The following is a 16,470-nucleotide window of genomic DNA, read 5'->3' as shown; positions in this document are numbered from 1 at the left end:
GATTGACGAGTACTCATCAACTGAAGTAGTATGGGCAGAGGTCACCCTGTTGGGAGTTTTCTATAGGTCTCGGAAAAGTTCCAGACATGCGGAGGAAAGGATCGCAAAGATGATTCTGGATAGGAGTGAAAAATAACAGGATAGTGGTCATGGCAGACTTCAACTTTACAAATACTGACTGAAAATGCTACAGTTAGAGTATATTAGATGGATCAGTTTTTGTCCACTAAGTACAGGAGGGTTTCCTGATAGTATGTAGAAAGGCATCAAGAAGCAAGGCCACAGTGGATTAGAGGTAGGTGAGCACTTTGGTGATAGTGACCACAATTTGGTTATGTTTACTTTAGCAATGGAAAGGGATAGGTATATACCGCAGTACAAGACTTAACAGCTGGGGGAAAAGGCAATTATGAGGAGATTGGACAAGATTTAGGATGCATAGTACAGGGAAAGAAACGGCAAGGGACAGGCACAACTGAAACGTAGAGCTTGCTCAAGGAACACACATTGCCTGTCGTTGATAAGTATGCACCTGTCAGGCTGGAAGTAGTCGAGCCAGGGAGCTGTGGTTTACTAAAGAAATTGAATCTCTTGTCAAGAGGAAGAAAGAGGCTTATGTTAGGATAAGATGTGAAGGCTCAGGCTCACTTTAGTGCACTGGAGTATTACAAGTTAGCTCTCTCTTTAGGCCCTTCCTAAAGAGAGTGGACATGAGAAGTTTTTGATAGGTAGGATCAAGGAAACCCCTAACGCTTTTCTACAGCTATTTCATGATTAAAAGAATGACCAAGATTAGGACCTATCAAGGACAATAGTGGGAAGTTGTGCATGGAGCCATTGAGAGAGGAAGAAACTTTGCCCCTAGTCATTAAACCTTCTGCCTCTTGGATGGATCAGAGAGAGAATGATGGCAAATATCATGTCCAGAACAGCTGGTGTCACAGACTAGGATCAATAGAATGATCCATTTATTATGTTGTTTACTATTGTCCTAGTATGGATTAATGATTGGCTAGCCATCAGCTTCTATCCGAAATGCTTTAATTTTTTCTAGCCTACTTCATTGGGGGTGCGGGAGGGGAGAGAAGAGGGTGAGAACTTTTATCAAGCACTTTCTGAAAATCTAAATATACTATTGCCATTGGAAAAAAGGTGCTTGCAACACAATGGATACATCCCCACCTTGGAGTCAGGTGGCTCAGTTTTAAAGACTGGCCTGCTTGTTGCAGAGGGGACACAACATCTCAGAACACTAGAAAATATCTCCTACACTCATCAGCTCTTTGAATTTTCATAGTAACAGCTTAAAAAAAATGTTTAAACATAATCATGAGACCACTAATCCAGAGGAAAAAGCCCGAAAAACTGTGGATGCTGGAAATTCAGAACAAAAAACAAATTGCAGGAAAACCTCAGCAGGTCTGGCAGCATTTGTGGAGAGAAAGCAGAGTTAACATTTCAGGTCTGTGACCTTTCTTCAGAACATGCTGCCAGACTCTGGAGTTTTCCCAACAATTTCTATTAATTCAAAGACCTAGATAATGTTATGGCCACCTGGGGTTGAATCCTTTATGGCAGATAGTGGAATCTGATTTCAAACAACGACTATGGAACAGTTATCAATTGTCTGATAAACCCGGTTCACTAATGTCACTTGTGGGAGATAAACTGTTGCCCATACCTGGTCTGGCCTACTACTCCAGACCCACAACAGCATGGTCAACTCTGAACTGAGGGACAGGTGAATGCTAGCCTAGTCCAACACCCACATCCCATATATTTTTAAAAAGTCTATGCTGAATATATCCAATTAGGTCATCCATGGTCTGAGGAGTCATATTAAACTTGAAATGTCAACTGTTTCTCTCCCGATGCTGCCAGGTTTTTCCAACATCTTCTGCGATCATCCAAATGTCAACTTTGCCGTGGTTTACAATGGATTCTAGCACATTCCCTACTATTGATGCAAGGTTAAGCTTCTGGTTTTCGCTCACTCCCTTTTTAAACAGGGCAGTGATATGTCCTACCTTCCAATCTGCAAGAATCATTTTAGATACTATAGAACGAGAAGATTACCATTCCTCATTCTTTGTAGCCTCTTGGATCTCCGAATCATGGCTGCAGAACGTGAACTTGGAATTGGATGTCAAAGTAAGCTAGTTTATTTTGAAAAGGATCCAAGATTTGTCCCAACAATTAAGTTTCCTGTGTTACATCACATGGCAAGGTACATCATATGTAGTGAGAGAAACAAGTTTTAATCCAGTGTTTTGTCCAGTGCAGAGTTCAACTTAAACAATAAGTCTAGACTATAGTGCAGAAAAAAAGTGTGACGTTTCAGGCAAAAGCCCTTCATCAGGAATAGAAGCAGGGTGACTGCAGAGTGGAGAGAGAAATGAGAGGGGGATAGGATGGGGAGAAAGTAGCAAGTACAAAGTGAATGGGGGTGGGAATGGAAGTGGTAGGTTAGAGTGGAGGGTGGAGTGGATAGGTGGAGAGGAAGATAAGCAGGTAGGACAGGTCATGGGGACACTGCTGAGCTGAAAGGTTGGAGCTGGGGTTGGAGGAAAAAAAAAAGAGAAACTGGTGAAATCCATATTGATGCCCTGGGGTTGAAATCGTCTGGAGGTGAAAGAGGTGGTGTTCTTCCTCCAGGCGTCGGGTGGTGAGGGAGCAGCGGTGCAGGTCCTGGACCACCTTCATGTCCTTGGCACAGTGGGAGAGGGGAGTTGAAATGTTGGGCCACAGGGCAGTGGGATTGATTGGTGGTTTTATACAATAAAGCTGTTCATAGCAATCATTACATGTCAAAAAGAAAAGGCTTACCCATCCATTCCTACAGTAAGATCCTACTTCAAAACTTAGCCATTCCACATAAAAAGATGGTACTATAAACACAAACATGGCAAAAGAAACAAAAATCCAAAACCATAACATTTATAACATTAAGTGATTTTGTTTAACGCCGACATTTTCATTTATCTTCACTATACAAGTATCAAGTTTCCCCAACATAAATTAAAAGCTGAAAAATAATCTGCAAAATAAAAGCTGCAAATAAATATACCTGGATAGGTAGAATTAAAGAAATTTATTCTTGGCATGAGGGAGAGGCAGGCAAAGCACTAAGCCTTCAAGGGCAGAGTCAAACTCTATGGACAGGTAGCAGCTTCCTTGCCAAATCTTTCAAGTACTCATTTATAAAATCCAATTTCGTAGTGTTTTCCTGATGGGATTTACATTTGGGACAACAGGATTCCTAGTCCAGAGAGTCAAACTCTGGAAGTGAAATTTCATTTTAGCTTTCATTTGTGTTTTTGTAACGTACAAGCCACAAAAGGTTAAAAAGGCAACAAAAGTCATTCAGCCCATTCTGCACAGTAGGAGAGGATCTACAACCTTTAAACTTTTGTAATCAGTCTATACCCACCTCCTCTTTCAGAGGAGAGATTGGACAATTACATGGTCTGTAACAGAGCATCAGTACAAACTAGTGTTGCAGATGCCAAGACTGCCTTGAAAAAAAGATAGGAATATAATCGATCAGAGGCTTGCAGGCCTCTGATGGTAGTTTTTTTTTAAATCCTGAAAATAAGAAAGCTTCTCCAAGTTAGAAAAGCAGCCATTTGAAATATGGACAATGGTAATTAGTGGTAGAAAGCATCAGACATTTAAATAAGACATGGCTGTGATATTGATCAGAGGGTCTACATCATGAAGTGACTATTTATGTAAGATTAATATGACGACTCACTGAATTGTCTGCCAATATCCCAAAGTTTGCTCAAAACAGACAACAGCTCAGAATAAAAAGCCAAACAATGTGTTCTATTTTTTTTCCCCCCAAAAGATATACTTTTCCTTAAAATCGAGAAAAAAAATTCACTAAACCAAAAAGGTGTGCAGAGGCATGGGGAAACAAACATGGAACAACAGGAGAGATCACGGAGTCCTGAAGCCTTCCCTTATACTTCAATAGGAGAAGTGGATTTTGTTTTCCCTAAAAGTGAAGCAGGCATTTTGCAAGCTTAGCTGCTTGTGTAAAGCTAGTGGTGTAAGCGTTTAATAAGTGACAGCAATTTAGAAGAGAAAGCTGCTTGCTTTCATTTGAAATACCTCCATATGGGCATCGACTGAGCGATCTGTACCCTTCCTCTTGCTCTGCTCAAAAATATAAAAAAGAAAAGAATGGTTGAGGAACTGAAGGTCAAAAAAAAGTGACAAGATTGGATTTGTAACAAAAAAAAAGGAGAAACTAAAAAAAAACAATTTGAAAATTGTAGTAAACTTCTAGCTCAGACTGAAAAGTTAACGTGTGCAAGATGATCATTGAAAACCATTATACTGTACAATTACTTTCCAGCTCTTAGACAAACAATGAAGCCGCCAAAATGTTGTTGCTAGCATTGCTACTTACTCAGCAAGTTATTTGGAGTTGGTACAGATTAACCATACCTCATTTCAACAACAGATCAGGTTAAGCAGTCTAGATAAGTATTTTGTTTCCAACAGTCTGGAATGGCAGTCGGTCTGTCTTCTGCCTCTTCCCAATGGTTTACAATCCTCAAAAAAACCTCCTTAACTGTCAAATTTGAGATCATGCTGATTGAAGTGATAGAAATTAAAGTTTCATGAAATACTAATTTAGATGTTTAATGAATCCATTCAATAAGCTTTGCGACATGAATGGCTTTATGTAGACCAAATATCTCAACATACTTGCGAATACATAAAACAGTTGCTGAAAAATATAAGCATAGCATGACAAAGATTAAGAATACGTAACTGATGAAAATACAAGAGTTCATAATTCCAACGGCTATTTTCTTCTTTCATTAGAAATGAGTTAGCTAAAAGCTTTCTCGACTAATTCAATCCCACATTGCACCATATACTGGCTCATTCTGTCAATCCAATTATCTTGCCTTGACCATGAAACCTTTGTTTAAAGCTGCTCCAACTCCAGAGATCCTTCAATACAACTGGGGTGTTTTAAAAAGATACAGGCAGCTATTAGCTAGTACAATGAGCATGGGAGAGTGCTACTTAGTTATCCTTTGGTATTTTCTGCTCTGTCCAGTTCAAACCTGGCAACTCCACATCAAACCTCAACTTAGCCTGTGAAAGCTATCCTCTATACTACACTGTGGCAGTGAATAAAATAAAAGCAAAAGCAAATGGAGGGACTCTAAAATACAAGAACAGAAATTATCTAAACTAGTTATTGGTCACGACTACTTTGGACAGGTGACTTCCGAAGTGTCTGCCAATGTCATAAAAATCTGCTAAAACAGATCCAATATAGAAAAGATAGATTAGACCAAATACGTAATTGGCAAATCTAAGTGCAAAGTAGTACATTTTGTTAGGAAGAAACGTACTTGGACTTAAAATGTACAAACATCAGAGTAAACAAAAAGAAACTTTGAGGCTACACACAGACAAATCAGCCATACAGATATATCTTCCTGTTAGTTTCAAACAGGAGGTTGTTGGAGGAACTCAACAGGTCAGGCAGCATTTGTAGAGAGAGAATGGAGAGCTAAGGTGAGGCAATGGTCTGGTAGTATGATTCCTGGATTGTTAGTCCAGAGGCAAGTAATGCTTGGGACCCAGGTTAGAACCCCACCTCTGCATATGGTGGAATTGGAATTCAATAAACATGCGGAATTAAGAATCTAGTAATGACCATGAATCCATTGTTGGTTTTTAAAAATATATTCCAAAACACTCATCTGGTTCACTTGCACCCTTCAGGTAAGGATGGCAGCTTCCCTCCCTAGTTTGACCTACATGCATCTCCAGATCCACAGCAAGATGTTTGACACTTGAATACTACTGAGCAATTAAGGATGGGCAATAAATGCTGCTCTGGCCATTGATGCCTCATCCCATGAGTGAATTTAAAAAGTCGTGTGCCTTCTCAGAGTCCAGAAATTCTCATTTGTTTTAGATCTCCAGCACTGACACATCTTTGTTTTAATCTAATTTGTTTCAGTCACCTTTTACTTTTGTGCTTGTCCTGCAATAGATTCAGATTTCTCCATTTTCCTTCAATGATTTGGTGGAAAATGGAAGAGTGGGAAAGATTAGGGATACACAAAAGATGACATGACATTGGAAAAGTACATCTACAGAAGGGAGAAGTAGCACATAGACATAGTAAGGCTAGAATTGCAATGTGGAAGATTTTCCTAGTTTCCAGAGATATTTAAAAAAGTGTATCTGCACTAAAAGGCAAACTGTAAAATAAGTCCCACTGACTTACAGTTATAGCTTCTCAAATCTTGTGCTCTTTTCCCAAAACCTGTTAAATATTTGCAAACCACAATTTAGTCTAGTTCTCTTTAGGCTATAAAGACTAACAACAGCAACTGTGAAACGAGCTAGATGGTAGCACAACAGGAAAGTATTTCTCACATTTTGAATAGATCACGCAGGACAACCATACTCCAAAGCCAGATTGCCAAAAATATAAATCCAGTGTAACATTCACAATAAGCACAGCTCTTGACAACAATTCTGTATCAGGTTTTCACTTTGAAGTCCCTGTGGCAATAACAGCTGCCAAATTATGAAGATCTCACATTAAAGTGCCAAATCCAAATATCCTTAACACCAAGAGCAATTCAAAGTAGTTAATTAATTTTCATCTCCAGTAAAATGTGTATTTGAAAAGTTCTACAATAAGTTCATTCTACTTTGCAAGAATAACCCAATGGTTTAAGATAACTGTGCCAGTCAGCAACTTTTACAAACTGACATGAGCCCTTCACATTCCTCATTAAAGATCTGAAAGGTTACAAGGCTGGTCAGTCCCGCAAGAAAGAGTGAGCTAATTTTTCAAAATGATAAATTGTGCAAAAATGGAAAAACAAAAAATTTTATATTCCTCAAATCTATGCTTCCTATGTATGAGAGGCTGGCATGTGGATGAAAAGTATGACTAGAACAGGAGACAACTTACTTTCTGTATGCTGGCCAGCATCCACTGGGAGAATAGTATGAAAGAAAGATTTCTATCTCCTCCATGCTGAGTGCCTTCAACACCGTTTTGGGGTTTCAAGCTTTCAGCTCAGCCAATTAGCATCTCAACATTAGAGACAAAAATCAAGTCTCCAATCAAAGACCATATTAGTGGCCACAGTCTATTACCCTGTACGGTTAGCCTATGGTCAATAAACCAATTCACAGGTAATAGTGCCTTTGTAGCTGGCAGATGCATGGCATTAATCAAAGACTATATTGACATCTTTAAGTCATATGGAATTTATGAAATAAATCACCCATTTCCCTCCAAAAAGGATGACTATGAGAAGCATAGTTGCTTGGTTATTGTTTTAAAAAATTCTCAAGGTCAGGTTCGTAGGAGAGTAGTCTGACACAGAACAAACGACCAAGAGGCGAGACTGCTAGAATATGGGCATTTTATTCCCCGCAGTGTCGCACAACGGGTCTGGCTTATACTCACTCTACATGTTACAAAAACTGGGAGCCGTCAGTTCTCGTAGAGCGGTTGCCAACAACCCACGCTCGGCGGTTAAACGTAACCCCGGAGCAGACTCACCGAACTGGAGACTTTTCCAGCTGATATACTCCCTTCCAGATATAAACATTCATGTGAACAGCAGAGCAAGGCTAAAAAACACATTCCATTCTGGTTACATACAGATAAGAAGATTCACACGGGACTAAGCAACACCTCCATTCCGGTTAGATTCACACATGTATTGGGACATAATTTTTAACCGTTTCACCACATTCCACTGCTTGGAATTTTACACCACAGTTATGTAACCCAAACTAAGTTTGCAGGTATGTATGACATGTCACATTGCAGTTTCTGTTAGAACACATGAACCGAAGACTGACCAGTTAGGTTTTTTTTTTATAAAAACTTCGCTTGTGGGATGTTGGCAGCAACGGTGGGGCCATCATTTATTTCCCATACCCAATTTTGCCTTGAACCGAGTGGCTTGCTAGGCCATTTCAGAAGGGAGTAAGAGTCAACTTCATTGCTGCAGGTCTAAAGTCACAGGCAGGCCAGATCAGGGAAGGACAGCATATTTCCCCACCCCAAAACTTTAGTGAAAAAGAGTGCTATTTAGTACACAGTTTGATATTCCCTATTAAACTAACTATTTTATTGAATTCAAATATCTGCCATTGCGGACTTCAAACCTATGTTCCCAGAACACTAATCTAACACACTGGGTTGTTAGTCTCGTGCAGGGGTGGGCAATTAATTCTTCCAAGGGGCCACATGAGAAACCAGAGTTGTGTTGTAGGGCCAAACCAACAATAAGTTGAACATAATTCTGCTCTGTATTAATTTTCTCCCATTGTTAAAAAGTACTAAATTATATATAGTTTTGCACTGAAACTTAAAAGAATAAAGGATATTCTGTTACAATAAAAATATGAAATTGTGGAGTAGGTCAAATGTAGAAATAAGCAGTAAAAACAATAATTTCAGTATTTAACATGTTAACCTCAAACCAATAATGAAAACTGGTTTCATTATTGTTCAGTATTACAAACAACTATACAAAAAGCAATAAGTGCTTTTGATGTTTTTCAGTTCATTTTACTCGTTTAGTGAGAAAAGTCCAGTCTGTTTTGGGCTTGACCAGAGGATCTGTATTTGGATTTGTTGAACTTCCTCACTGAGAATGTCTGGATCTACCTATATATGCGAACAAAAAGACAACTAGAATCTGAGCATGCCTCATGTGTGGAAAGTTTTCCCTCAGAGGAGGAGTAAAAATCAAGCAGCGAGACGGACCTACAGCGGGCGCATAGAGCCAGAAGGTAAGCGAAGACCAGTTTAAATTAACGTTTTTCTTTTCGCACTTTGAAAAAAAAAAACAAACTAGGAGCGGGAACCCAGAAGTCATCAACAGAGGCTTCTGGGAAGGTAAGAAGAAGTTTGAGGGGAGAAGGAACCAGAGACACTACACGTGTAGTGTCGCCCACCCTCCCTCCTCCCTAAAAAAAAAGGACTCAGTCGGCTGAACAGGTAAGCTACTTAGTGTTCTTGTTTTGGAGATGAAGTATAGAGTGGAGCACAGGCAGTGGAATGTTCCTCCTGCAGGATGTTTGAGGTAGGGGTGACCACCGATGCCCCTGCCGACTTCACCTGCAGGAAGTACAGCCAGCTCCAGCTCCTCAGACCACGTTAGGGAACTGGAGCTGGAGTTGGATGAACTGAGGATTAATCGAGAGGCTGAGGGGGGCAGGGGGGCGGGGGGGGGTGATAGATAGAAGCTACAGGGACATGGTTATTGCCAGAGAACAGAGGTAGCTGGGTAACAGAGGTGGGAAGGAGAGGAAGCAGGCAGTACAGGGATCCCCAGTGGGTCGTTCCTCAACAATAAGTATACCGCTTTGGATACTGTTGGGGGCCTTGCAGGGGTAAGCTGCAGTGACTGAGTCTCAGGCACAAGGTCTGGCTCTGAGGTCCAGAACGGAGAGGGGGAGAGGAGGAGCACGCTAGTTATAGGAGACTATTATTAGAGGGACAGACAGGTGGTTCTGTGGACATGGGCGAGACTCTCAGATGGTTTGTTGCCTCCCTAGTGCCAGGGTCCGAGACACCTTGGACCGTGTCTTCAGAATCCTTAAGGGGGGGGAGGGGGCACATTGGCACCAACGACATAGGTAGGAAGAGGGGTGGGGAGGTCATTCAGGAGCTCACGGAGTTAGGCTGGAAGCTAAAAGCTAGGACGGACAGAGTCGTCCTCTCTGGGTTGTTGCTGGTGCCACGTGACAGTGAGGCAAGGAATAGGGAGAGAGTGCAGTTGAACACGTGGCTGCAAGGATGGTGTAGGAGGGAGGGCTTCAGGTATTTATGGAAGGTGGGACCTGTACAAGCAGGACTGGTTGCACCTGAACCAGAAGGGCACCAATATCCTGGGAGGTAGGTCTGCTGCTAGCACTCTTCGGGGGGGGGTTTAAACTAATTTGGCAGGGGGGGATGGGATCCGGACTTGCAGTCCAGCAAGTAGGTTAGCTGTTTTTCAAGATGTTCAAGAATGTAGGGAGGCTGTGGAGAAGGTAGCACTGACAGGGAATACTTGCAGACACAGATCGGCTCAAGTGTGTATACTTCAACGCAAGGAGTATCAGAAATAAGGTGGGTGAACTTACCCCGTGGATCAGTACTTGGGACTACGATGTTGTGGCCATCACTGAAACATGGATAGAAGAGGGACAGGAATGGTTGTTGGAGGTTCCTGGTTACAGATGTTTCAGTAGGATTAGAGAGGGTGGTTAAAAAAAAAGGAGGGGGGTGTGGTGTTGCTAATTAGAAATGGTATAACAGCTGCAGAAAGGCAGTTCGAGGGGGATCTGCCTTTAGAGATAGTTTGGGCTGAAGTCAGAAATAGGAAAGGTGCAGTCACCTTGTAGGGTGTTTACTATAGGCCCCCCAATAGCAGCAGAGATGTGGAGAAACAGATTGGGAAACAGATTTTGGAAAGGTGCAGAAGCCACAGGGTAATAGTCATGGGCGATTTCAACTTCCCAAATATTGATTGGAAGCTCTTTAGATCAAGTAGATTGGATGGGGCGGTGTTTGTGCAGTGTGTCCAGGAAGCTTTTCTAACAGTATGTAGATTGTCCGACCAGAGGGGAGGCCATTTTGGATTTGGTACTCGGTAATGAACCGGGACAAGTGATGGGCTTGTTAGTGGGTGAACATTTTGGTGACGTTGACCACAATTCTGTGACTTTCATCTGGGTTATGGAGAGGGATAGGTGCGTGCAACAGGGTAGGTTTTACAATTGGGGGAAGGGTAATTATGATGCTGTAAGACAGGATCGGAGGAGCATAAGTTGGGAGCAGAGGCTGTCGGGGAAGGATGTCGTGGAAATGTGGAACTTTCTCAAGGAACAGATACGACGTGTCCTTGATATGTATGTACCAGTCAGGCAGGAAAGAAATGTCGTGTGAGGGAACCTTGGTTGACGAGGGAGGTTGAATGTCTTGGAAAGAGGAAGGAGCCGGCTTACATAAGGTTGAGGAAACAGGGTTCAGACAGACCAGTGGAGGGATACAGGATAGCCAGTAGGGACCTGAAGAAAGGGATTAGGAGAGCCAAGAGAGGGCATGAAAAATCTCTGACGGATAGGATCAAGGTTAACCCAAAGGCATTTTATGTGTATGTATGAGAGAAACATGAGAATGACGAGAACGAGGGTAGGTCCAATCAAGGACAGTAGTGGGAGACTGTATGGAGTCGGAAGAGATAGGAGATGTCTTGAATGAGTACTTTTCTTCAGTATTTACAAATGAGAGGAACCGTATTGTTGAAGAGGAGAGTGTGAAATGGACTGGTAAGCTAGAGGAGATACGTGTTAGGAAGGAAGATGTGTTGGACATTTTGAACAACTTGAGGATAGACAAGTCCCCCGGGCCTGATGGGATATATCCTAGGATTATGTGGGAAGCGAGAGAGGAAATTGCAGTACCGTTGGCAATGATCTTTTCATCTTCATTGTCAACGGGGGTGGTACCAGGGTACAGGAGAGTGGCGAATGTTGTGCCCCTGTTCAAAAAAGGGAATAGGGATAACCCCGGGAATTACAGGCCAGTTAGTCTTACTTCGGTGGTAGGTAAAGTAATGCTAAGGGTACTGAGGGATAGGATTTGAGTGTATCTGGAAAGGCACCGCTTGATTAGGGACAGCCAGCACTGATTTGTGAAGGGTAGGTCTTGCCTTACAAGTCTGATTGAATTCTTTGAGGAGGTGACCAAGCATGTGGATGAGGGTAGAGCAGTGGATGTAGTATACATGGATTTTAGTAAGGCATTTGATAAGGTTCCCCATGGTAGGCTTATGCGGAAAGTCAGGAGGCATGGGATAGAGGGAAATTTGGCCAATTGGATAGAAAACTGGCTAACCGGTCGAAGTCAGAGAGTGGTGGTAGATGGTAAATATTCAGCCTGGAGCCCATTACAAGTGGAGTTCCGCAGGGATCAGTTCTGGTCCTCTGCTGTTCGTAATTTTTATTAATGACTTGGATGAGGGAGTCGAAGGGTGGGTCAGTAAATTTGCAGATGATACGAAGATTGGTGGAGTTGTGGATAGTGAGGAGGGCTCTTGTCGGCTGCAAAGGGACTTGGATATGATGCAGAGCTGGGCTGAGGAGTGGCAGATGGAGTTTAACCCTGCCAAGTGTGAGGTTGTCCATTTTGGAAGGACAAATAAGAATGCGGAATACAGGGTTAAATGGTAGGGTTCTTAGTGAGGTGGAGGAACAGAGGGATCTTGGGGTCTATGTTCATAGCACTTTGAAAGTTGCCACTCAGGTGGATAGAGCTTGTAAGAAGGCCTATGGTGTATTAGCGTTCATTAGCAGAGGGATTGAATTCAAGAGTCGTGAAGTGATGTTGCAACTGTACAGGACTTTGGTTAGGCCACATTTGGAGTACTGTGTGCAGTTCTGTCGCCTCACTTTAGGAAAGATGTGGAAGCTTTGGAGAGGGTGAAGAGAAGATTTACCAGGATGTTGCCTGGAATGGAGAATAGGTCGTATGAGGATAGGTTGAGAGTGCTAGGCCTTTTCTCATTGGAACGGCGAAGGATGAGGGGTGACTTGATAGAGGTTTATAAGATGATCAGAGGAATGGATAGAGTAGACAGTCAGAAACTTTTTCCCCGGGTACAACAAGGGGACATAAATTTCAAGGTGAAGGGTGGAAGGTATAGGGGAGATGTCAGGGGTGGGTTCTTTACCCAGAGAGAGTGTGGTGGGGGCATGGAATGCACTGCCTGTGGGAGTGGTAGAGTCAGAATCTTTGGTGACCTTTAAGCGGCAATTGGATAGGTACATGGATGGGTGCTTAAGATAGGACAAATGTTCGGCACAACATCGTGGGCCGAAGGGCCTGTTCTGTGCTGTATTGTTCTATGTTCTGCTCTGCCACAAGTGTGTCAGAGTGCAGGTCAATGAGTTCAAGCTGAACATCACTAGGTGCATTCTCCACATGGCATGTAAATGGAGAAAAAAAAAGTGCATTTCGTTCTCAACCGTTTTAACATCTTGAAATTGCCTTGAAAATTCATCACAGTGCTTCTAACATAGAAGAGTACCTGTGGAAGTAAGCAGCTGAAGGTGGGGCTTCCTTCAGTGCTGGAAGGTAGGTGAGAATGGTGAACTCCATTTGGCTTGAGAGATGCTACAACTTTCTCAAAAGCCTTCACGAAGTTTTACATTTCATGCACAAAAAGGCCCTTGCACTGCAATTTCACATTTAGTTCATAAGTGCAGTCACATCAACAGCAAAACCAAGGTCTGCAATCCAGTCTGTATCTGAAAGCTGTGGAATGCCATTCCCTTTCTTCACACAAATCTTGAATCTCTTCTCTCAGCTCCCATACACTTTTCAGCATTTTGCCCAGGCTGAGCCACCTGACAGCTGTGTGGTAGCCTATGTCCTGACGTTCAGTCTCATTTTCCTCCAAAATGGAAACTGCCTGTGATTCAAAGCTCTGGCCCTGATGAAGTTAATTATTTTAGTTAAAAATTAACTATGTGGTTGATGTTGTAACACTGACTTGCACAACACTTCCTGATGTATAAATATAAATACACCAATTTCTGTTCAGCGTCAATTTCTGTCACTTTATCCTGCATTCTCTTTAAGAGTCCAACAATTTCTCCTATTACATTTGGACAACCATCCGTTGTCACATCTACCAGCTTGTCGCATTTTCGTCCCAACATGTCTAAATATGCATTTACCTCCATGAACAAATCATTACCAGTTGTTGTTCCTTTCATTGATTGCATAGCTGCCAGTTCTGTGATTTTAAAGTCTGCAGTTGTCCCAAGTACAAAGATGAGTAGTGTCAGGTACGTCGCAGCTCTCATCCAAAGCCAAAAAAAAGTCAAAAGTCAAAGTTGACTGCTCTGTGCTGCAGCTGAAGCTCCACATTTCTCACAATGTCCCCAATCCTTCTCGTTACAGTGCGTTGGGAGAGGGGCACATTCTCAAATGCCTCTTTCTCCAGGGATATTACTTCTGCAGAGTCCAATAAACAGCCCTTAATAAACTATCAGAAAACATGTTTACTGTTTCTGGTGATTTTGTGGGATATGACATAACTTATCTTGACAGGTGCATCTCTGGATATGCGAAGTTTTGCAAAGAGTCTTTGCTGGTTATGCAGCTTAGCTTGCAAAGCATCCAACTCCCTTGCCCGCTCGCGATCAGACAAGTTGCTGTACTTCTGTGTTTGGTCAAGTAGCAGTAATTCAAATTACAAATCCTTGAACACAGCAACCTGTGCACCACAAACAAAGCACACAGCTTTACCTCTGATTTCTGTAAATAAATATCTAGCAGGCCATGTCTTGTTAAAAATGCAGCATTCCATACCAACTTTTTTTTGGCGTGAGCCGACATTGAGGGTTAGCCAGCAAGCATCACTTTTAGCTGTTCACGCACACACATGTGCATCCATAAATAAAAAAAAGCATCCTTTTCAAAACAAAAACAGTTGTATTGTGTGCATGGTGTAAATACTTTTTCATTGATCTTCTAATTTAAGATTGACCTCATGTGGGCTGGACAGGAACGACCAAAGGGCCGGATATGGCCTGCGGGCCATAAAATGCCCAGGTCTGGTCTAGTGACTTTACCACTGCCTCTCCAAATAGCTAACCAAAAATTTGTTATGGATAAGAGTAATTTACAGTTCTTTCCTGGGTTGTGTGACTCCCTCAATGAATTTGAGGCCAAAAATCATATTTGAAACAAAAACTTATTAAAACTGCATAGAATTACAAGGCACAGGGCAGCACAGTGGCTCAGTGGTTAGCACTACTGCCTCAGTGCCAGGGACCCAGATTCAATTCCAGCCTCTGGCGATTGTGTAAACTCCACACATTCTCCCTATGTCTGCATACTCCGGTTTCCTCCCACAATCCAAAAGGTGTGTAGGCTAGGTGAATTGGCCATGCTCAATTGCCCAGTGTTCAGAGAGGTGTTAGTTAGGGGTAAATGTAGAGTAATAGGGTAATAGAACAGGTCTAGGCGAGATATTCTCCGAAGGGTTGGTGTGGACTTGTTAGGCTGAATGGCCTGTTTCCACATGAAGTGCTGAAATTTGAGTTCAACAGCTTAGTCCACATTTAGGTCGTCTTAAATAAGTGCTGTGGTCTTCCTACATTCCAAACTTAGACTACTGGATCAAAGTACGGAAGCCAAAAAAGGTAACAACTGGTCATTTTCTTTTTGAAACTCAAACACTTATATTCAGGTAGACTTATGCTTCTGATAAAAGCAACATAAAACTGGAGTGATTATATTCAGCCTATGTTTGCAATAACATCAAATTTCTATGTAAACTGGCAGAGAATAGAATTTTAAAAGTCTAAAAACTATAAATGCTTCTAAAAGAAAAAAAAACAATTAGCAACAAGTATGGGCCCATTACAGACAGATAGACAAGCTTGTAATAGGAAAACAGTAGCAGAAAAGCCAAGTCCATAGGGTCAGCTTTCAGAGAGGAAGATGGAAGTTTTCCCAAAATAAGTAAGAGTCTAATGACTGGAAAAGGATATATATTGGTATCACCTTTTCCAAGTAGCATTGGAGAAATTAACAGGAATGAAAAGTAGATAAATCCATGGGATCCTATGACTTTGATATGAGACTGCGTGGAAGAAGTGTCTACAGAGTGTGGATACATTGGTCATCTTTCAAACATCTGGTAAATCTGCAACAGTACCTGCAGTTTGCAAGGTGCAAATGTAACTGCACCTGTTTGAGAACTGTGTATATTTAAATTTACATTTAAAATCACCTAAAAAGACTAAACTGGATAAAAGGCAACTAATTGTATCTATTTAAAAACCATCAAGTTAAAATAACCACTTGAAGACTTGAGGCAGAAACTCAGGGAGCTAAGATGGAAGCTTAGAGCTAGGACAGTTGTTTTCTCTGGTTTGCTGCCCGTGCCACGTGCTAGTGAGGTGAGGAGTAGGGAGAGAAAGGAGTTGAACACGTGGCTACAGGGATGGTGCAGGAGGGTGAGTTTCAGGTTTTTGGATAATTGGAGCTCTTTCTGGGGTAGGCGAGACCTCTACAAGCAGGATGGTCTTCATCTAAGCCAGAGGAGTACCAATATCCTGGGTGGGAAATTCACTAAAGCTATTAAGGTGGATTTAAACTAATACAGCAGGGTTGTTAAGGAGGCATACAGTGTCTTGGCCTTTACTAATAGAGGGATGGAGTTCCAGAACCAGGAGGTTATGCTGCAGCTGTACAAAGCTCTGGTGTGGCTGCACTTGGAGTATTGTGTACAGTTCTGGTCACCACATTAGAAGGAGGATGTGGAAGTTTTAGAAAAAAAAAGTGCAGAGGAGATTTACCAGAATGTTGCCTGGTATGGAGGTAAGGTCTTACGAGGAAAGGCTGAGGGCCTTGAGGCTGTTCTTGTTAGAGAGGAAGTGGTTGAG

The 16,470-nt window shown here is 42.1% G+C and overlaps 1 protein-coding gene across 2 annotated transcripts in view; it reads right to left on the bottom strand.

The window, feature by feature from the left end:
- Positions 1-16,470, bottom strand: part of LOC122548512 (EH domain-containing protein 3) — a 75,558-nt gene that overhangs the window by 28,774 nt on the left and 30,314 nt on the right. Inside the window, exon 4 of one of the 2 annotated variants that reach the window (XM_043687254.2) lies at positions 4,117-4,161. The exons of the other annotated variant lie outside the window; for it this stretch is intronic. Within the exon in view, the coding sequence (XP_043543189.1) occupies positions 4,117-4,161 (45 nt within the window). The remainder of the gene's footprint in view (positions 1-4,116; positions 4,162-16,470) is intronic. 2 annotated transcript variants of the gene reach the window in all.

The sequence above is a fragment of the Chiloscyllium plagiosum genome, unplaced genomic scaffold (assembly GCF_037043375.1).
Source record: "Chiloscyllium plagiosum isolate Xiang-an unplaced genomic scaffold, Cpla_swu_hap1 HiC_scaffold_3, whole genome shotgun sequence".
NCBI lineage: Eukaryota > Metazoa > Chordata > Chondrichthyes > Orectolobiformes > Hemiscylliidae > Chiloscyllium > Chiloscyllium plagiosum.
Note: the sequence above shows the minus strand (reverse complement) of the source record. Positions and strands in the feature narration are given on the sequence as shown.